General features: G+C 36.2%; 3 protein-coding genes and 1 non-coding gene across 5 annotated transcripts; all 4 read left to right on the plus strand.

Annotated features, from left to right (window-relative positions):
* The first annotated feature begins 216 nt into the window (after nucleotides 1–216).
* Nucleotides 217–288, plus strand: trnap-cgg. Its single transcript has one exon. It is a non-coding gene; the product is annotated as a tRNA-Pro (tRNA).
* A 1,550-nt stretch (nucleotides 289–1,838) lies between these two features.
* LOC109078190 (52 kDa repressor of the inhibitor of the protein kinase-like) lies at nucleotides 1,839–6,373 on the plus strand. Its single transcript, XM_042739391.1, has 5 exons — nucleotides 1,839–2,108; nucleotides 2,885–3,005; nucleotides 3,152–3,259; nucleotides 3,868–3,904; nucleotides 4,156–6,373. The coding sequence occupies exons 1-5, from the start codon at nucleotides 2,020–2,022 to the stop codon at nucleotides 6,042–6,044; spliced, it is 2,244 nt and encodes a 747-aa protein (XP_042595325.1). The 5' UTR covers nucleotides 1,839–2,019; the 3' UTR covers nucleotides 6,045–6,373.
* A 2,120-nt stretch (nucleotides 6,374–8,493) lies between these two features.
* map6b (microtubule-associated protein 6b) lies at nucleotides 8,494–15,551 on the plus strand. Its single transcript, XM_019093496.2, has 3 exons — nucleotides 8,494–9,767; nucleotides 11,090–11,306; nucleotides 14,075–15,551. The coding sequence occupies exons 1-3, from the start codon at nucleotides 9,052–9,054 to the stop codon at nucleotides 14,279–14,281; spliced, it is 1,140 nt and encodes a 379-aa protein (XP_018949041.1). The 5' UTR covers nucleotides 8,494–9,051; the 3' UTR covers nucleotides 14,282–15,551.
* A 1,460-nt stretch (nucleotides 15,552–17,011) lies between these two features.
* On the plus strand, nucleotides 17,012–21,785 carry LOC109078191 (histone H4 transcription factor-like). 2 transcript variants are annotated; one of them, XM_042739399.1, is made up of 11 exons: nucleotides 17,033–17,128; nucleotides 17,220–17,303; nucleotides 17,557–17,713; nucleotides 17,818–18,044; nucleotides 18,643–18,754; nucleotides 18,835–18,987; nucleotides 19,112–19,186; nucleotides 19,977–20,097; nucleotides 20,193–20,331; nucleotides 21,061–21,185; nucleotides 21,274–21,785. In XM_042739399.1, exons 3-11 carry the CDS (start codon nucleotides 17,563–17,565, stop codon nucleotides 21,680–21,682), a joined length of 1,512 nt encoding a protein of 503 aa, XP_042595333.1. In that variant the 5' UTR covers nucleotides 17,033–17,128; nucleotides 17,220–17,303; nucleotides 17,557–17,562; the 3' UTR covers nucleotides 21,683–21,785. The 2 variants fall into 2 exon arrangements, with proteins under 2 accessions (XP_042595332.1, XP_042595333.1); XM_042739398.1 differs by having other exon boundaries at nucleotides 17,012–17,303.
* The last annotated feature ends 282 nt before the right edge of the window (nucleotides 21,786–22,067 follow it).

The raw sequence follows: 22,067 nt of genomic DNA on the forward strand, positions 1-22,067 counted from the left end.
ACTACATCGATCTAATTTAGAGGACTCTCTGTAACCAGTAATATTAGTTCTTACAAGAACTTTGCAAACGTGTTAAATGTGTTTTCTTGTAGATTATCGAATAATACATATAAATGAATAAAAGGCTTAAGTAAGTCCACGACAAGTCCAATAGAAATGAGAGGATTAGCGTTAATGAAACAGTTTATGATGCGGTATTTTCGCTGTATAGCGCGCGGCTCGTTGGTCTAGGGGTATGATTCTCGCTTCGGGTGCGAGAGGTCCCGGGTTCAAATCCCGGACGAGCCCAAACTTTTTTTTACAGAATTTATATATTTAGAGCTCACATCGTTCAATGTAGGTCTTCCGTGCTGCATTCTGGACATGATATATACAAATATACACTGATTACTAGGTATATGAAAAAATGCATTTCAAACTTTTTTTTTCCGAGATTAGGTTGTAGTTTAATTGATTGTTTATGTGATGACGTAGTATTTAAATAGCGTTTTCATGTCATTTTTAATAAAACTGGTGTATTTAAATTCTAACAATGATTTTAGAACTTTTTGATAACATATGCTACATTGTTGTTTTGAAGACCAGAGCGTTGCAGGCTATTCTAAATACAGTCTTGCATATGTACGAATGTATAATAACGTAGAATCATATTAACACTGTTCTCGACGAACACACATTGCCATACCGGTAACATTATGTTTTGCCAAATGTAGATCAAATGTGGGATAATTTAGGGAGAAACTAAACTTACCCAGAGACAAAAGCATCACAAACCTGGGCAGAGACAGCCAAGTTACTACAGCCAGTGCCAACATATCTGAAGCCACAAACCTGTGCAGATTGCAGAACACTGAATGTTGGGATTTGAGGGTTTTTTTAGGAGCTGAAAATTTGTCCGGTCTCTGCTGCCATCTACTGGATTCACGGCTGTATGAGAGGAACCAGACAGGTGCCAGTGTTCAGTGCTAATGTGCTAGTTCATTTTTTATTTTTTTTAAACATAGTTTACTGATTTCTTTGTGCATTTACATTAAAGGAAGCAATGGATTTTGTTTTGTTTTCTTAAATATTGAAAATGGCTTTATTGACTGCTACTCGATAGATAATTATGGACTGACAAACGCCACTCAAATTAATATTTCATGTCCATATATTTATTCATTTGGTATGAGGCTGTGTAAAGCTGCATTATATAGACTGTGCTTAAAGTATCGAATGAGATCACTAAATAATTATAACTAAAAATGTGACCTAAAACTAGCTATAACTGAATTTATTACTTTGTGACTGTATGTTTCTGTTTACTACTGTAAAGCTGCTTTAAAACAATCTATTATTATTATTATTTTTATTCCTATGATATTGCTATAAAGCAATAATATAATGTGTAGTCATTGTTTATGTTTAAAAAATTCACATCTGATTAAAAGAGTTTAAACTGATAGACTATTTAACCACATTGTAACATAAACTGTGAAAAAAATAAAATAAATAAATAAACAAATAAAAATCCCTGAAAATTCTTTATCTACAAAAGGGTCATTGTGTGTTTCAAACAAGGAAAAAACAGAACTACATACAAGAAACATTTAAAATGAATAGTAAATAGTTTATTTTTATTATTATATTTCAACTCAAAGTAAATAATAAAAAATAATGTAAATGCAGACCCTACAGATATTAGCAAGCGTTTATATTTAATCCACAACTTCATAGTTTTTGACATGCATGCAAACAATAAGTAAATCTGTTGACTCGGGAACCGTTTGGAACGAATCAGGTTTTGTGAACCGGAATCATTGAAAAGATCCGACTCAAAGGAAGCGAAGGAATCGCTACTGCTTTCAGTATGGCTGGTGCATTGTGGGATCGAAGCGAACTGCATTGTGGGTTGGCACGCCATCAATACTACTGTTTCATACTTGCGCGCCTTGTTCATTTTTGCAGGGTTGCAATGATTGTATTAGTGACACCATAACTAATAGAGTGCCTAGAGAGCTTTTGAACATTAAATGCACAATGCCAAATTTTTGTGCCGCTCCGAACTGTACCAGGAAAAGCACCCAGTCCGATTTAGCTTTCTTTAGGTTTCCAAGGGATCCGGAGAGGTATGACTTTTTTACAGCTTCACAACATTGTCTTTTTGCGTTAATTAAAGATAACGACTGATATGAAAGTAATGCTTCCTGAGGAAGGTAAACCAAATGTGCACCTGCAAATCTGTGATGACTTCTCAGACAGCTGAAGTGTAGTTAGAGCATGTTGACATAATAATATAACAAGGCTTCTCATATTTATACGTTTGAATTACTGTGATGCTATGATGTAATTAGCTGTTTTTATTAAAAAATAATAATAATAATAATTATAATAATAAAAAATGTCAACATAAGTTTTGTGCCTGTAACAGTGAAGATAGTGTAGAAGATAGTACACGTGCCTCTGATTTGTATATCTGTTCTTCTGCTCTTTAGCTGAACCTTTTTGTATTAATATAGATTATATAAAGAAAAAGATCCTTGTAGATGTTTGTAGTAAGTGTACTCAAGAATAATTTAATATGCTTGTATTTTATTTTAGTTATATACTGTAGTAGTGCTTTGTTGCAGGTGTTGAATAATTCTAGCCACTTCTAACCTGTTAGAATTTCATTATACGAAAATATCTTGTTAATCAAAATCCAGTGTTTAAATTGGAAATAAAAAGACCATAATATAACTTCTACAGTAGTTTTCATCAACAAAACATTTGTGTATGAATGTCAAACGCAGCGGTGTTCAATGTTGTTGTTTTTTTTTCATTTGTTGCTGTGAATAAGTGTTTTCTACATAAGTAAATGCAAGAAATGAGTCATTATGTATTTTTTATAACTTTATTTGCACAGATGTAGGTTGTGGGTGGAGAACTGTCGCCGGGCAGATCTGGAGGAGAAAACTCCCGATCAGCTGAACAAGCACTACCGACTGTGTGCGAAGCACTTTGAGCCAGCCATGATATGCAAAACTGTAATGCAATATAATTTGTACTTTACAGTTATTGTTTTAAAAAATGACTAGCATTTAACATTACTCGTAGTACAGGAACCTTAATGTTTTACTGTATTATCTAAATAGCTAAAGTTGAATGGGTTTTTTGTTACTGTGTTTTTCAGAGCCCTTACAGGACGGTATTAAGAGACACTGCTATTCCCACGATTTTTGATTTAACCAGCCACCTCGGCAATCCTCACAGCAGACATCGCAAACGCATCAAAGTTCTGGTAGAATATTCTTTTTTCTTTTTTTTTCAGGTGTACTCTCCATTGAATTTGTTTTTAAACTGCATAATAACTTTTTTCTGCAAAGTATCATATTACATGTTGTTAGTTCAAAGCAAATAAATTTATAGTTCACCCAAAAATTTTTATTCTGTCATTAATCACTCATCCTCACGTCGTTCCCAACTAGTAAAACCTTCGTTCATCTTCGGAACACAGATAAAGATATTTTTGATGAAATCCGAGAGCTTTCTGACCCTGCATAGACGGCAACACAACTACCACGTTCAAGGCCCAGAAGGTTAGTGAGGACATCGTTACGATAGTCCACGTGACATCAGTGGTTCCTCATTAATTTTATAAAGCTACAAGAATACTTTTTATACGCAAAGAAAACAAAAAGAACAACTTTATGCAACAAAGCTCCCGGATTTCATCAAAAATATCTTAATTTGTGTTCTGAAGATGAACAAAGGTCTTATAGGTTTTGAACGGCATGAGGGTGAGTAATTAATGACAGAATTTTCATTTTTGGTTGAACTATCCCTTTAATACACTATAAATCAGGACACAATTTATATAGTGACACTTTGCATTCCTGTTTTCCTCAGACAGATGAAGAGGTTCAGAAAATCAAAGAAAGACGATGTAAGTAAGATATAGTTGATTATTACACATCTCTGTAGTAGAATATTTGATTCTGATTGGTCAATTGCAACATTTAGCAGTCAGTTCATTTTTAATATTTACTGTTGCCTATGGCAGCGCTGTATATCACTCTGCTGCTCATCTGGGTAACTGAAACTGATTAACTTATTAAACTGATTTCTTACTTAACTGATTAAAATGGTAGCTCTGAATGATTATTGTTTTTAACGTTTGTGTTTCTGTTTCTTTAGTGGAGTCTTCAATTGAACAACTGCTCTCAAAAAAAGACTGTGATGCTCAGGAAGACAGCGAGAACGCTGACGATATCCCTCAGCTGACACCCGAGCAAAAAGACCTGAGAGAGTTCTTAAGATCTTCCTTTGAAGTCATGGTTTTGATAGGAAGGCAAAACTTTCCATTCCACTGCAATGCAAGAGAAGATAAGATGCGCTCCGAGGAGGAGCGCTTCTTAGCTACAGGTAACTTTCAAGCGCTAATTGTGAACCGTATCAATGCGGGTGATGAATTTCTTGGGAGGAGATTCGAGACGGCGGCTGTTAATGAGGAATATTGTTCGGCCGTCCAGCAGAGGCAGCTTCTGGAGGTCTGCGAGCGATGCGTGCGTGAGGAGATCCTTCAGCAAGTCCGAGAATGCCGCTTCTTTTCCATCGTCACTGGCGAGTTAGTGGAGTTCCCAGAAGGAGAGCACCTGCCTGTATTCCTGCGCTTTGTAGACCAAGCCAACACTCTTAGAGAGGAGTTCATAGAGTTCCTCTCGTTTGAAGGAGAAGAGGTCACTGTTGCTGAGAGGTTGGAGACTCAGTTGACGAAAGGATGGGGCTTGAGGATGGAGCACTGCAGAGGACAAGCGCATGCAGGATCTGGTTTACTTGGCACCAAGATGAAGGTCATCGCTGCCCAGCTCAAGGAGAAATATCCCATGGCGGTGATCACGCCAATTTCCACCTGTGCACTTAATGTTCATCTTGCTAATGGCATGCCATTGACTGGAGTGCAAGATGTGATGTCTGTTCTGAAGAAGACCAATGCGTTTTTTAAAGCGTCTCCGTTGCTGCAGAGCGAACTTGATAATGCTATCTCCATCCTGTGTCGGGGAAACATCGAAAAAGAGAGCATTCTCAAAGAGGGCTCTCGTTCAACATGGACTGATCTTCATAATGTGTTTGAGATGGTCGTCGATTTGATTGAGCCGCTTCTGCTGTGTATGGACAGCATACACGACAATGAGGATCTGAAGTGGAACGACCAAATCACCAGTGACGCTTACGCCATTTCTGAGGCCTTGGCGGACTTTGAGTTCATCGTGACGTTGGTTATTTTAAAGAACGCATTGTCTTTTACCAGAGCTTTTGGTAAGAACCTACAAGGAGAAACCATTGATGTGTTTTTTGCTGCCAATAGCCTAACAGCAGTACTGCACTCGTTGCATGAGGTATCGGACAATCTGGAAGTATACCACGAATTCTGGTTTGAAGAGGCTGTCAGTTTGGCGACTGCAATGGAGATCCCCGTGAGAGTCCCGAGGTTGTTTCTTCGGAAGCAGCAGGCACTGGAGACAATGGAAATACAGGCGGAGTCATTCTTTAAGGAGTATCTTACACTGCCGGTTATGGAGTACATCACGCAGGAGGTCAAGGAGATCTTCTCTGAGAATCATCTCAAGGCGCTCAAGTGCTTGTCTCTCGTCCCTGCAGTCATGGGACAAATGAGGTTCAATACCTCGGAGGAGACCCATGCGGAGATTTACAGGAGCGATCTGCCCCATCCGGACACACTGCCTGCTGAACTACACTGTTGGAGGATAAAATGGAAACACAGAGGGAAGGAAGTCAGCTTGCCGTGCACCATTCACCAAACACTCCAGCACTCCGATGTGAAGTTCTTCCCTAATGTGAATGCGTTTTTGAAAATATTAGCCACGTTGCCGGTGCTGAAGCTTGATGGGAGTCGCGGTGAAACCGCACAAAGACGTTTACAAGCCTACCTCACGGACACTGCGGTAAACCAAAGATGCAAGAATCTGGCTGTGCTGAATATCAATTATCATATAAAGACAGACCTGGAAGAAATGGTTCAGTGTTATTTAAAAACATACCCAGAAGAATGTGAGAGGGATTAACCAGTAAATCATATAGACTGCAAAAGTCTTTGAGCTGGAATTGTAATAACTTGTGTAATTGTTTTGCATACTACAATGCCAATTGTTTATTTTCATGTGTTTTCCCCCTTGAGAAATATAGTACTATTTTTACATTTGTGAGGACCATCAAAAAGATTCACCATTTAAGTATCTGCAGTTTGCTGAGTGGTCTTGCATTTTGTTCGCTTGACTTTTTTGACTTGACAAAAATGAATTTGAAAATCAGCCATTAAAAAAGACACGTTTGTGTTTGTATAAACTGGTCCAAAGTGTAAATAAAATGAAAGCACTTTTGGTGCTGTCTTTTATAATGGTGTAATTTCTTTCTAATGTCACAGGTATACACTACAGCAGCTATTATAAATTTACTTGATATCTATAAAAAGATCAAATTAAAGACAATACGCAAAACAAAAATACAACTCTTCATTATTAGTTCATGTTAGCTCAGGTCCATTGAATATAAATAGGTCCATAATATATTAACAGATGTTTTAATTTGAATAATGTATTGAAATAAGCATTAATTAAGATTAATAAGTGCTTTTGAAATATTTTATGGTAAGTTCATGTAAACTAATGTATTTATCCTGTGTCAACAAATTGTCATTGACTTCCTGGTCATGCATTTATTACTATGAAAATGAAGAACTGAAACAGATTGGAACTTCATGCATCAATATTGGTGGTAATAGCAACAACCTGTTTAACCAGATTTGTTTTAGTCTTGCTCTAGTCCTCTAGTATCCAACTTAACACTGTTTTGCATGAAAATACAAAAGATGCACAGCCTCATAAACACACATTCTGCCTTCTTTTGTTGTATTTTTTTACACAATGCAGCAACAAATAAATGAAGAGTTCATTGCAAAAACAGATAAACTCAGTTTTTAACCATTTTTAAAACTCATGTTTTGTCATTGTGCATTCCAATTAATGTCAATTAAACTGCAGTTGGGTTATTTTGATTAGGTTAAGAAAAAAGTTCAAACTACTGCTAACTAACAATAAAAACATGATAACATAATAATAAAAAAAGTTATTTGTTTTTGAAAATAAACTCTTCAAATGCAACCAAAATACTTATATTTTGTGAGCACCATGGCTTTAGCAAGATCACTGCCAGTTTATTTCATGCATTGTCTTTATTAGTTTTTAGTAAGTATTTGGTAAATGCAATAAAACCATTTTGCAATGCAAATGCCAAATACTTAAAATGAATTGAAAAGTGATGTTAAACATTATAGTGCATAAATAACATCTGTTGCTCTTTATATTTAGAGTCAATTCCTCTTTGGTCCTCAAGAGAGGCATTTTCAAGTATGTATTTTACTATAAAAGCATGTTATTTTAAACTACTTTGGTGTCTGTAGATGGGTGGGTTTAATTATAATAAAAATATTTATTAAAGAGGGCGTACAAAACATTAAATCACCAAGGAGCTGCTGCAAATATCTCATACAGATTCAAGAAGTTTTGTATCCACGTACGTGTGAATTTAAAGCACAAAAAAAAACAGGAAAATGTACACTGTTGCCATACATACTTTTCATCCCACTACTGATTAGAGGCAAAAGAGTGGAAATCTGAGGACACTGCACAGCAGGCCAAACATATTGTACATGATATACCCTCTCATCCAAAAACTCAATTAGAAAGGCTTGCACTAAGGTTTCTGATATCATGTTTTTTTCTTGTCACTTTTGCCACTTTGAAATCTGCTTCTGGAATTTCTGACATGATATTTTAATTGGAGTAGTAAGGCATTACTTTCCAGTTTGGTCATGCATGGTGGATGCAAATTCAGTTAGATGCAGAGCACTGGCAGCATCACCGGATATCTGAACTGAGCTAACTGTGCCCCACCCCATGGTATGGGTTACACAATGGAACACACATGCACATGCAACACATACTGCCATCACTGCAGGCACCACTAGATGGTATGTTCTACACATGTAAGAATGAAAAGAACAAAAGAAAAGTGGGTGTAGCAATTCATCCATGCAGGGTGGGTTCAATATTCACCCCAGATTTCAAAACCATACATGCATTCACAGATGTGCAAGTGCAGTGAAACAAACTAGACCTATATATATACCACCCAATAAAAAGTTGCAAACTAATTTTATATAGTATGTAGGACATATTTTGTATATGCAAGTGTGGGGATGATTTGTATATGTATTTGTATAAGTTTTTCTTCTTTTTGTACTTTGTGTCTTTAATAACTGTATTAATAATATTTTTAATAATAATTTATTAAATTAAATTTAGTAATAATCATTCAGTACTATTGTCCTATTGGCATGCATGTACTCATAATTTTATAAGACATCTCAATAATACATCAATAATAGACTTAAATATGGCAGTTGTATCTGTATTATGCCATGTTTTATAGGCCTAGTTGACAGCTCTGTAAAATACACCAACAACTCTTTTAGACCCTTAAATGTAATAAATGTAGCCTATGTAATGAGCCGGTTTTCAGATCAACAAGTCCCAGAATCTTGTAGCCTAGCGTTTGCAGGCAGAAATGATGAAGCAGTGGGTGGATGTGTGTCAGTCTTGAAATGGTTAAACGCGCGGCGTCTCCACCCGATGCTGCCCAGACACTGACGGCTGCAGGTGATAGTTCACTCCGCGGACCACGGGCGTTTTCCGGCGCGGTGTCTAGTCATACAGCTGCCAATGAAGGTGTCTTTTCTACAAAGAAATCTTTAATTTACATTTATAACTGAGAGAAAACAACCACATCGAAATTACTCTGCTGAGGGAGGTGCGCAAGCGCGTACGCCAAGATACAGGGAATTTCAACACCCGGGAAGGGTTTCTTTCATCAGAAGGGACATTTAAAGGAAAGAGCGTCGCTGTTTTGATTAAAAAAAAAAAAAAAAAAAAAAAAAAGAAGATTTTATGCGTTGTGGTCCTCATTTCTTATTCGTTTCTCTTTATTCAAGCCTTCGCCTCGTCGTTATCGATCATGGCATGGCCCTGTATCACCAGGGCTTGCTGCATCAACCGCTTCTGGAGTGAGCTGGACAAAGGTGACATTGCAGTGCCTTTGGTTTACACGAAGTATTCAGATGTGGCCGAGGTGCAACATCTGCACCCTCAGCCCAAGCCATTATTATCACAGAAGCCGGTTATCACAGAATCCCAGCCTGCCCATAGCGCTCACCAGGAGGCGTCGACCAGAGCGACTCACGCCGCCGCTGATGCCGCAGCATCATCATCCCAGGACGGGTCAGGCGCTTCTGTGATGCGCGAGGATTTCAAAGCCTGGAGTGTGCGTCCGGAACGAAGCTGCAAACCCAGAGACGAGTACCAGCCGTCAAAGGCCCCTTTCAACAACGTGACTCAGTACCAGAAAGATTATAAACCGTGGCCCATTCCGAAAAGAGATCATCCGTGGATTCCCAAACCCACTCCTGCTGCACCCTGTAAGGCTGAGAGCAAGCTCTCCAAACAGGAGCAGGCCGCTGCTGAGGTTGAAACCGGTGTGGAAAAATGTGAGATTGAAGAAAAACAGCACGAAAAAGAGAGTAAAGAAAGGAGAAAGAAGGTAGACAAAAAAGAGCATGTGTCAGAGGGGATCAAAATGGAGCAAGATGTTGCAGTGGAGGGAAAGCCAAGGGCGGCTGCAGATGCTCTCAACAGGCAGATTAAAGAGGAAGTCACATCTGGAAGCTCATATAGGTATAGGCTAAATATATTACAAATCTGCTTCATTTTTATGCAGTTAATAACTTGTAATCCTGCTCTTATTCCTTTTTCGTGACATACAATTCTTGCCATTTTTGAGAAACAGATATTAGAATGAAAATATGAATTGGTCAATATCTAGCTGTTTTGAGATTATTGGGATTGTCTGATTCCCAGCTAACAATTTCTGGTTCCCAGAACATCCTGGTAAGCTTATTTTATGGATATGAAAATAAAACTAATAAAATACTATATAGGCCTATATGTTTTCTTTAGTTTGTCACAAAAACTCCCTCCAACATTCTGAGAAGTGTTATTTATTTATTTATTAATTTATGTATATATCTATTTATGTATGTTGCAAAAAGAACATAGGATACCATATACATATATCTGCCAACAATGCCCTTGTCTATTGATTAAATAATCAATTTTACATTAACTTTAAGTAAACATCATATAAAACAGCCATTCTTTTCATTTCAGGAGTTTTGTGTGCATCATTCTTTTGCGTTCATTTAATTGCATTATGTCTCTGCATTATTTTATCAGCAACTTTATTTGTAATCCTGTTTTCTACATCCCCATTTAAAAAGTCAGTATATGCTCATTTCAGCTGTGTCATTGGTTCTTAAAACTCATAAATATTAGCAGACAAATATTTCCTAATTACCATGAAATTATAAAACTGATCATTGTACCCAAAATCAGCTCCCTTTTTGGGGCTTTAATTCTGTATATTCTAGATTTGGGGGAACCAAATTTAGAGCTGGCCATAAAACCCCTCATTGATTATCCACCAATCTGATCATGGGTACTTTTCTATTTTGACATTAAACTATGGTTCAGTGTATCAGATCACTGCAGCTAATGTAGCCTCTGAATCAAAAGATCGATGAACCTTATCTAAGCACAAGATAGAGGAAAAGATTTAGATCCAGTCTTTGAAAATTTCCTCTCTGTGGGTGTCTACCCCAAAATATGCTGAGTCATTCTTGAGTATTCATATTTTGTGCACACTCACTCTGCATAAAGCTGTAATACAACAGATGCACCTCAATGTCCCAATTAGTTTGCCCTGATTTCTTTACAAGGCATCTGTTTTGGTTGAGTAATTATGCTGAATATTGATTTCACTCTATTTAAATAGGTCAGAGCCTCAGTATTAGATGTTGAACATTTGTTTCTGTGTATTTATATATGTCAGTTAGTCCACGACTCCCCCACAGGTTTTGGTCTTCAATGAACCACAAACCATTTTTGATTATAATTATTTAAGCCTAAGATTAATTTACAAAATCTCTTTGTTTCTCTAGGACGGAGTTTAAGGCTTACAGAGATGTCAAACCAGTGAAACCCATCAAAGCAAAATCTCAGTACAAAGTCCTAGTTGAGGAGAAGACCAGCCTGGAGACCAGTTACAGTGCCACCTTTAAAGGAGAGCAGGGCAAACCTCAGGCCACAGATAACAAGCTGCTGGACCGCCGTCGGATACGAAGCCTGTACAGTGAACCAAGCAAAGAGTCCAGCAAGGTAGGATGCTTTCTCAGGTCACCAGTTTATGACAGATATTGCCCTGTTTTATTACCAAAATGATGAAATTAATAATTTCAGATATGAGGGTAATCATTAGAAACTTAATTACACTGTGAGTCATGAAATTGTAATGCAAGAGTATGATTTTTTCTGAAATATTATATTAATATAGGGCTCCAACATCTGTCAGTCTAATGGTGCAGTCTAGCAGTTCTGTCTTAAAGGGAAAGTTCATTCCATGCAGTGTTATTTTTATTTGTAAACGATTATAGTTATTATTTCATGTTTACAGGTTTTAGTCTAAGTAATTTTATGTGCTTGTCATTTTTATTAGTTTTTGTGTTTATATATATAATATATATATATATATAGAGAGAGAGAGAGAGAGAGAGAGAGAAAGAGAGAGTTAACTATATAGGAAAAATAAAATAAAACTATAAAAAGACTATAAAACTATATAAAATTACATTCCATGCAGTGTTATTTTAGTATTATTTTAGTTAGTTTTCATGTTTTAGTCAAATTTTATGTGCTTGTCATTATTATTAATATTTCTATGTAGTTATTTTTTGTTTCGATTTTAGTTTTAGTAATTTTAGTACTTCAATCTAAATGTATTTATTTCAGTTAGTTGCCGAAACAGAATTTCTCATTTATTTCTGTTGAAATTTGTCAGAAATTTTTCTTTTATTTTGTTAGTTAATGAAAACTGTTTTTAATAGTTTAACTTAATAACAACACTGACTGCATGACTTATTTTCTTAGAAGACGTTTTGAAGAATTGTTTTGGTTGCTATTTGCCATGCAGTTAAAAAAAAATTAATAAAAAAATTTGCTAAAAATGTACTCGTCCTCAGGCGAGTACAAACCTCCAAGATGTTTGTTTCTTCATCAGAACAGATTAAAAAAATTTAGCATGACATCACTTGCTCACCAATGGATCCTCTGCAGTGAATGGGTGCCGTCAGAATGAGCGTCCAAACATCTGATAAAAACACCACAATAATCCACAAGTTATTCACAGCACTCCAGTCCATCAATGTCTTGTGAAGTGAAAAGCTGTGCATTTATAAGGAACTTACAAATTTCTCCAAATCTGTTCCAATTAAAAAAAAAAACAGGTATTAATCATGGATGGTCTATGAGTGAGTAAATGTTCAATTTTTGGTGAAGTATTTCTTTTAAAGAACGATTTTATTCATGGAGCAGACATCAGAAGCTTTTTTTTTTTTTTACAGAAATCTCTTTAATTAGAACATTTCAAAAATTAAGTAAAGAATTAAGATTTCTAGATTAAGGTTTCTGTTGTGAATGGTAAATTCTTCAGAATTTCTTTATTTGTCTTCCACAGAAGAAGAAATACGGGCTTGGAATGGGGTTGAATAAATAATAGAATTAAAATTTGTGGTTAAATCACTCCTTTCAATGTAAAAGCAAATATGTTGAAACAAGGACAGTTTTCTAGTGTTGATGTGCAAGTGATGTGTTGATGTAGCTCCTCCCTCTCTCACTCTCATAGGACTGTTCTGACAGTGACAGCAGCTCTGTTCTGTAGTCAGGTGTGTTCAGTTATTCTTTTGGACAGCATGGATCTAGAGTATTTCACCATACAGCTGCACCATCACGGAGATCCTCAGTTGGACAGAATCTGATTAAATCCTCTTCACAATGAGGATTTGCTGAACACTATGCTATTTTTTTTTGCATGAAACAATAGTATCTTCACTATCAAGAGGGGCTCTGTTTGGCTTCCACTGTAACTGAATACAAATTATTTCCGCAAGGTTACTGGCTTCAGTGGTTGAGTGCCAAAAGATACTAAAAGGGCTGCACTCCATTAGTATCAAAACTAAGCTGACACTGATCACTGCGATCATGCTATTGTGCAAGGCATTTGATTGAAGCATTGATAAAATATGGAAACCTTGCAAAATAGCTGAAATCTTCTATAATTGTAAAGTAAAGGTAGTCACAAATTATATATGTTATATATAAACCTTTGTGACACATTTTGATAGCTTGCTTTAAAGGGCTTGGCTTAGATCCAAGCTGTCATCGAAAACTAAATGTCCATCTCTTTTTTTTTGAGTATGCAGAACAAATCACTTTTTGTTTTAAACACATCATCTGCATTTAGCACATTGAATAAGGCCCAAAAATCACATCCTAACGCGTATTTCTGTCATGAGATACTAACTTGGATGCCACAGTACTAATTAAAACATGATTCACATTTTCAGAATTATTTTATTGACATCATTGACTAAGGTTGCATTTGTTTGATCAAAAATAAGCAACCTATTGTAAAATATTACTATTATTCAAAGTAATTGTTTTCTATTTAAAATGCAATTTATTCCTGTGATGGCAAAGCTGAATTTTCAGCAGCCAATCCTTCGGAAATCATTCTAATGATATATTTTTTTCCATGATATATTTTTTCAGGATTATTTGATAAATAGAAAGTTCAAAAGAGCAGCATTTCTTCGAAATAGAAATCTTTCCTAAAATTATAAAAAAGTCACCTTTGATCAATTTAATGTGTCCTTGCAGAATAAAAGTCTTTAAATAAAACAGGAACAGTTAAATGTATAATATTATATAATATATATATATATATATATATATATATATATATATATATATATATATATATATATATATATATATATATATACATTTAAATATATAATAGACATTTATTCATGTGTGTTGTTTTGCAGTTTGGAATAATGCACCAAATGTCCCAATTTTTGTTCCTGTAGGCGGAGAGGCATAATATATCACTTTCCAAGCCAAAAAAGACAACAAGCCATAGCAAAACAGTGAAAAAAGCAAAGGAGAAGCCAGTCGCTGGGAGTCAAGCTGCCAAGAAGAAAACCTCAGCGAGCAACCAGGAGCCAAAGCCAGAGGGAGGGGTTACCAAGAAAAGCAAAGAAATGATCAACAGACTAGCCGAGGCAAAAGATTAAGTGCACTTTTGTGTTTGGGGGGGTGGAGGAGGCTATAATACGGAATAGAGGACTCTCATCCCCTTGTTCATGACCTTACTCTAGTGGCCCGACTCTGATGGTGTCGTTACCTACGTATTGTAGTGGATCAAGGCTTGTCTGCTTGATTTGTCTTGACTGTGTGGCCACGGCCCAGTCTATAATGAATCTATCTTTGCTTTTGCCCTGCTTCTGCTCCCTTTCCATATACACCAATAGCTTTCTCTGTGGCAAAGATGATTCATGAATCCTTGTTGCATGCTGCCTCTGAGCAAATGGCAATATGCCTTATTATATAAGATAAGGTTTTTGCTTTATCTTGCATTGAAAGATATTTACTGCAAACAATAATGGTCTTTTCTTTCAAGCAATCTAATGTGATATGGACTTCATTTAAAGTATATGGACCACTCTAATTAGATGCACCAATAGCATTGCTCAAACACTTAAGATAATATTTTTCACCACACCGTTGGATTATAACAATGTTGTATTCCTCACAAACAATCAACAACAAACACAAGAATGTATTAACATCTCAAACTGCATGTTTAAAAATTGTGTGACACCTGAAATTAGCAGTTAGGAGCCTTACGAGTGCACAAGAGCCCCATGTTTAACAAATCCAGCTTTACTTTTTGAGTATTTCAGTCCTTTCGACACCAGTGCCAGACATTTTTAAACAAATTGAGGCATGGTCTCTCTTAAAGTGTTATTGTTACCTTGTAGTGTAGAGCATTTTGCTATGAAGACCTATTTACGCTTAGCTTGCTCTGCTAAAGCAACGTTCAAATGTGCTCTCATATGCATCTTGCTATGTAATAAGAGAATTTGCTGATGTAAACCTAAAACTGCCTGCATTCCTTGCGTATGCTGTAAAACGGATGATTGAACTGGGAAGAATGCTGCTAAGCATACAGCTGAGGTCCATGTGATTGACAGACAGAAGTATGCCCTTCATAGTCATCTGTATGTTAATCATCATTCTGACCCGATCTGGTCTGGAGCGGTGAGAGCCCTCTCAGTGAAAATCTACAGCCTCTTGGCCCCGAGCTCCTCCTGGGTTGTCCTACACGTGCTGTGCACACCATTCTAGGTGCTATCCTCAAGCTATGCTTTCCATAACAGTAGTGCCTGTATATTGAGCAACATAGGGCCATCAGATGCCCAACTGGTAATTCTAAGTGTGATGTGCTTGTGTTGTGAGCTTGCATTGAATGAAATTAAATTGATTAAAATCATTAAAGCAATACACTGGCGATTTGGTTTGTTACTTTGAACCCTTGAGGTTTACCATTCTCAAGTCATCAACACATCTTTTGATAGAACAGAAAAATCAAACCATATCTATCTATCTATCTATCTATCTATCTATCTATCTATCTATCTATCTATCTATCTATCTATCTATCTATCTATCTATCTATCTATCTATCCATCCATCCATCCATCCATCCATCCATCCATCTATATCTATCTATGTGTGTGTGGTTAAGGTATGCTGTGGGAAAAAAATGTCCCCACAAGGATAGCAAAACCTGATATTTTTGTAAAAATGCATCAAGTTTTCAGTGAAGTTTGTGTTTGTTAGGAATAAAATATATTAGAATATACAGTTTGTACAGTATAAAAATCATTATGTCTATGGAAAGTCCCCATTGAACATGGAAACAGTGTGCATTTGTGCACTCTTACACTGAATGATATGACATCAAGGCTGATGTTGGCTCCAAGCTCTTAATAGAAAATGAATAGAACAGGAAATATATATTAGATTTGTGTTAAATTTTTTATGGTTTATTTTAGTTCTGAAAAAAAGGGTTATTTGAATTGAGAGCCTACTTTTAGATATGAATTAAGCATAATAGAGAAAAACTGATCCACAAGATTTTTTAAGGAGACAAAATAAACCCATTTATGTAATGCTATTAATAAAACTAGAAGCATCTTACACCTTAAACACAATTCAGGATGGTGGTACTGCTGGCCTCCAATGTCAGAGAGAAAACATTGTAGATGCAGTGGACTCCGAGCAGCGACTCAGTCGTCCTCACAAAATTCAATAAATAATTCAAGTATAAGGCTCTGCATAGTGCTGGCTAATTTAAGTTACTGCACGAATGCTGTTTGGGTGTGGTATAGTGAAAATGAACAATATGGGACAATGTAGGCTAGCTTCCTAGGTGAAATGTGAAAAGCATAAATGAAACTGTTCATGTATAGCTCACTGAAACATAATAACATCACAGCTCTAAAGTCAGAGAACAGCATAACAACTTAACATTCTTAAATCCAGCTACTTCTCATCATATCTGAATAAAGATTATAATGAATAGCCTACCCTTATCATCCATTTTTTTGAATATTTGAAATGAAAACATGTCCTCACGTGCCCTCCAGTGGTTATTGCGAGTGCTGCTATTTTGAGTGCATTTCCTTGACTTGTATTTCTATTTTAAAACACAGGCTTAAATAAAACCATTAAAAATATAAATATTGATTATATTCATGTTAACATAATACCAATAACAAAAGTAGCTCATTTTATTTTGTGTTTACGAGCTGCCTAATAACTGTATAATATATGTTTCTTCTTGTTCTCTCCCCTAGGCATTCAAATATATTGTTAACTTCACTTCCACACAGTTGTAAAACTATATTTACTTTCCCCTATCTAAAATTTCCCATGTCAGCAGAAAGTTTCAGACAGGCTTTTATTTTGTCAGTGACACGGAAACACACGTCACGACCTTCTGCGTCCTCTCAAACAAACAAATTACCCGCGTTACTGTCTGTCACCTCATCCCCTCAGCGTACATTAAGTTTAAAGTAATTTAATTTCCCAAACAGTGAAGCTGTTTCACAGAACAGAGTCCAGTTGCTCAGTATATTTTAAGACTATATACATTTTCCTTTACAGTAATGGCTGAATGTGTGCGCGCGCTTCTAAACCTCGACCGAACTAGCAAGTGATCCTCAAAGATGCTGACTTTTTAACATCAGAGAGTAAGTGAATTTAATCATTCATAATTAATATGGCAGTATCAGGGTATTGTTTGGAGATTTGTTAGCTTGTGTTTGGCGAAGTAAACAACCAGCACTCAACCTTGTTGAGATTATGAGTTCATAAATGTTTGTTTACATCGCACGACCTGACGTCTTATAGCTGTTTTAAAGCCACGTTTAGAGGTATGTCATTGCCAAATGCAATATCCTCTGTATTTAGAAGTCTTATGTAGTTATATTCTTTCTTAAAGGTTGAGATGGCAAAAAGAAAAAATGTCTCTAAAATAGTGGTGGCATGCGAGTGGGCATCATGCACTTTCAAGAGTCAAAGCTCGGAGGAGTTGAGTGATCATATGTCTCTACATCTGAAGGAGCATCTTGGGGATGGAGATGCCATGGAGGAGCTGGGTAGGATATTATAATGCATGCATAAGTAGATGAATAAGGCAGATCTTTAATGCACTGTCTGTGGCAACATATATTAAGATGGTTGTGTTTGATGTCTGTTATAGAGGATTATCCGTGTCTTTGGAGGGGCTGTGAGTTCCTGGCGATGGGAAGCCAGAGCGAGCTGATCGCTCATGCCCATTTCCACATCTTCCACAGCAAGCTGAAATACATTGGGACTCAGCTTCTTGAATCCCACCCTGAACTCCCTAGTTGCACTCAGGATCTTCACAGCAGCAGTCTAGTCCCAGATGTCTCTGAGGGGTTCGTCTGTCAGTGGCAGCACTGTGATGTTAGTATTGTAGCATGATGACTTCTGTTTATCTTTGACCCAAAAAGTGACAGTTTGCTGAAAATGTACTTAGTACTTGCACTCAGGCTGTTCAAGCTATAGGTGAGTTTGTTTTAACATAGGAACAGATTTGGAGAAATGTAGCGTTACATGACTTGCTCACCAATGGATCCTCTGCAGTGAATGGGTGCCGTCAGAATGAGAGTCCAAACAGCTGATTAAAACATCACAATAGTCCACAAGTAATCATCCATAATATTGATTTCTTGAGTGAAAAAGTCGGTCTTGTCTGAAATCCATTCAAGAAGTATCCACAGATTAAGCACTGTTTACAAGCAAAAACAGTTCTAAACAAATATATCGGTTTAAAAGAACAACAGAGGATGGACTTTGGATTTTGACGGCACCCTTTCACTGCAAAGGATCCATTTTGTGAGCAAGTGATGTAATACTAAATTTCTCCAAATCTGTTCAGATGAAGAAGCAAACTCATCTACATCTTAAAATAAATTTTCATTTTCATTTTTGGTTGAGAGATTCCTTTAAATTAGACATTATATAATGAGCTTTTTTGTTTTGTTTTTTTATGCTTTATCAGAGTTCCTTTAATAACCCTGAGTGGTTCTACCGTCATGTTGACATGCACACACACTGCACTGAGCTCCAGCCGCTTCCTGATCGACAGCAGGCTCTCTTCTGCAGCTGGTCAGGTAAGTGCTTTCTGCAAAACAGGGATGTTTCACCAGTTTTTACACTGCTCCTATGTGAAACGCTTTTGCTATTTTTGCAGGCTGTGATGCTTTCTTTAAAATCAAGTACCGTCTACGTGAGCATCTGCGCAGTCATACACAGGAGCGGCTGGTCGCTTGCCCCACCTGCGGCTGTATGTTCTCCAGCAATACTAAGTTCTTTGACCATATCCAGAGACAAGCAGAACCAGAAGGTCAGTTTATTTCAAATAGTTTCTCTTCACTCGCTCGCTGACAATACAGCAACACCGATGTTTAAGAATATCCATGAACTGTCTCTTAAGTCTGTAGATGTTCCATAGATATGTTTTATTGCAGATTCTCTAACATGTGGACATTGTGACAAAGCATTCACCAACGAGAGGCTGCTGAGAGACCATGTTCGTCAGCATGGTGAGTTTTGAGATTGGGATACACAGTATATCAATACCATATCACTTACTGGCTGATATTGGAAATTTAATTTATTGGATATGAAATTATGCATGTGAGTCTTACATTTACATTATAATATAATTTACATTGTACATTATAATGCTATAATTCTCTAAATTCATTTGTAGAAATATAAAATATATATTCTATGTTCTTTATTTATTTAGGCCAAATAGTACTATGGAATTTTAATATTAGCCATAGCATGAAAATCATTATCAGATTATGATATTAGCCAGAATGTGATGCATCCCTAAATTTAGGATGCTTTTTAAAAGAAAGACATCTTATGAAAAAGGGTATTGTTCTTTTATAGATGCTTTATGCCATGTTAAGTCATATTTATTTATATACTGCTTTATTCAGTACAGATTGTTTCAAAGCAGTGCAGTAATAAAACGCTAATAACAGTATACTTTTTTATTATTTTATTTATGGTTTTAAAGTTTTGTTAAATACAGTCAGAAAGAAAAAACGGACGAACAGCAAATCAAACAAACCAGAAACTGCTGAACTTCCTCAGCAATTATTGAAAAAACTGAAGATAGACAAGTAAAAAAAACAAAAAAAACAATATTGCTTTATGAACCAGATTGAAAATAACAGTATTATTAGTGTCTTTATTAAGCTCAGTTTACTTTTGTTCTTATTCAGTAGTGTCAGTGCATTCAAATTCATAATGTTACTGAATATTAAGTGTCTTTTACATCTATAAAGCTATCTCAGTTTCTTCTTTCTTTTTTTGCAGTGAATCATATAAAATGTCCTCTCTGTGACATGACATGCACGTCCCTTTCCACCTTGAAGATCCATATCAAATTCCGTCACTGCGATGAGAGGCCCTTCCCGTGTGACTTCTGTGAGAGCAGGTGGCTGCCGAGAGTTTACGCACTGTCCACATACACTCAATAAAGTACTGAAGAATATATTGCTTACATTTTATGGTTTATCTCCTTACCTTTAGCTTCAAGAACCAGCATGATCTGCGGAGACACATGGAAACTCACAATGAGGGAGCAGCATACCACTGCACTGTAGAGGGCTGTGGATACTCTTCACGCATGGCCCACACCATGAGCCAGCACTATAAACGAGTACATGAGGTCAGCCAGCAGAGGGAGCAGTAACCTCAGCCATGATTCATATTTAAAGGAATGTTTTTGAGTTGAGCTGTACTCATAGCATTTGAGTCTAAATAATTTTGACACATCTATACCGAACTATGAAACTAGTGTGATAGAATTGTTTACTGATCTTGTCTGTGCTAAGACTGAATCATGCTGGCAGCACAAAACCAAAATAGTTTTTTTTTTTTTAATAATAATTTCAAGTTTATGCACTTGTACAGCTCAATTCAAAAGCTTTTTTACTGACTAATTTCCTTTAATAATACGCTTTGCAATATATATATATATATATATATATATATATATATATATATATATAATGTTTACATTATTTAAAAAAATATATATTTTACGTTTTTTTTCACATTAGTGTTGCTGTGTTCAATTGTGTAAACTGCCTTTTACACATACAAAAATATTAGTAGTTTTATATACACATAGTAAAGGTGTTTTTTTTAGTATCATGGAGATACTGTTGTAGTTAGTATTTTAAGTTAAAATTTTAATGTTTAATGTTTTTGTTTAATTTTTATTTGTAAATATCTGTACAGTTTTAGTTATTTTAGTACATCAAATTAAACTAGAAATGTTACACTGACAGTTAGTTGGAGTTATAATAAAACTTAAAACAGTTTCTTTTGAGTAATTACTAAGTAATTACTAGTAATGTCATAAAACAACATGTATGAAAACTGTCTGCAACAGGACAACATGGTTCCAAGGTATAAATGTCACCTTTGTGACAAGACCTTCTCTTGGTGTTACACACTCACCCTCCACCTTCGAAAGAAGCATCAACTCAAATGGCCATCTGGACATTCCCGTTTTAGGTTTGCAATTAATAGTATCATAAAATGTAATTAGTTGCTTCTGAGCTATTAATTTGCCTTCACATACTAAAAATTGCTTGTTGAACAGGTACAAGAAGGATGAGGATGGGTATCTGCGGCTCAACATGGTGCGTTTTGAGACCGTAGAGGTTACGGAAGAGTTGATCAAAAACATGGCTGTAAAGCGCACCCCTCGCAAGGGCTCTGGATCAACCAGTCACTCCAAGGAACCCATGCTGCATCCCGACAGTGGCAGTAGCACTCCCCAGCACTCTTCCTCACCTTCCTCTCCTTCCTCGTCTTCCTCAACCTCTGAGCTCCTGGAGGGAACTGACAGCAGTGGATTAAAAGGAGATGAAACATCTGTGTATTGTGTGTTGAACACTGTGACTGAGGTCAGTGGGGATCCAGAAGAAGTGGCCCAACCTGGTGGGCCATCAGGGGCTGTTAGAGCTCTGGCTGCAGTGGCTAGAGGTTTAGGAATGGATGTGGTGTAATCCCATACCTATCAAATGCAGTTCTTATCAGAGACTAAGAATACACAACCCGTTTAACCTCAATAGATTAAACATTTTCCATAAGATCAATGTTTTTATTAACTTATATGCAAAGTTTAAAGGCTGATGTTTTTTAATCATTTTTTTAGGTTTTTACATGATCTCAGGTGTCTAATACATATTTGTACTTTTTTTTTTTTGTTCTCCATGTAGCACTGTCTGTTTTTTATTTTATTTTATTTTACATAAATTGTTACCTTTTATATTTTTAGCTCTGCATTTTAAAACTTTGATTTTTGCTTTTATTTTTTATAAATGACCAGGAATAATAAGATTAATTTTTGAGCCAAGGTAAGTAGGTAACATCTAATTTATTTGTGTTGAT

Source organism: Cyprinus carpio, chromosome B15 (assembly GCF_018340385.1).
Source record: "Cyprinus carpio isolate SPL01 chromosome B15, ASM1834038v1, whole genome shotgun sequence".
Classification (NCBI taxonomy): domain Eukaryota; kingdom Metazoa; phylum Chordata; class Actinopteri; order Cypriniformes; family Cyprinidae; genus Cyprinus; species Cyprinus carpio.

Coding starts and splice junctions, on each gene's coding strand:
- LOC109078190 (XM_042739391.1), top strand. CDS start 2,020: ATGCCAAATTTTTGTGCCGCTCCGAACTGTACCAGGAAAAGCACCCAG. Junction 2,109..2,884: donor TTTCCAAGGGATCCGGAGAG/GTATGACTTTTT, acceptor TTATTTGCACAG/ATGTAGGTTGTGGGTGGAGA. Junction 3,260..3,867: donor GCAAACGCATCAAAGTTCTG/GTAGAATATTCT, acceptor TGTTTTCCTCAG/ACAGATGAAGAGGTTCAGAA.
- map6b (XM_019093496.2), top strand. CDS start 9,052: ATGGCATGGCCCTGTATCACCAGGGCTTGCTGCATCAACCGCTTCTGG. Junction 9,768..11,089: donor ACATCTGGAAGCTCATATAG/GTATAGGCTAAA, acceptor TTGTTTCTCTAG/GACGGAGTTTAAGGCTTACA. Junction 11,307..14,074: donor CAAGCAAAGAGTCCAGCAAG/GTAGGATGCTTT, acceptor TTGTTCCTGTAG/GCGGAGAGGCATAATATATC.
- LOC109078191 (XM_042739398.1), top strand. CDS start 17,563: ATGGCAAAAAGAAAAAATGTCTCTAAAATAGTGGTGGCATGCGAGTGG. Junction 18,988..19,111: donor GAGACAAGCAGAACCAGAAG/GTCAGTTTATTT, acceptor GTTTTATTGCAG/ATTCTCTAACATGTGGACAT. Junction 19,187..19,976: donor AGACCATGTTCGTCAGCATG/GTGAGTTTTGAG, acceptor CTTTTTTTGCAG/TGAATCATATAAAATGTCCT.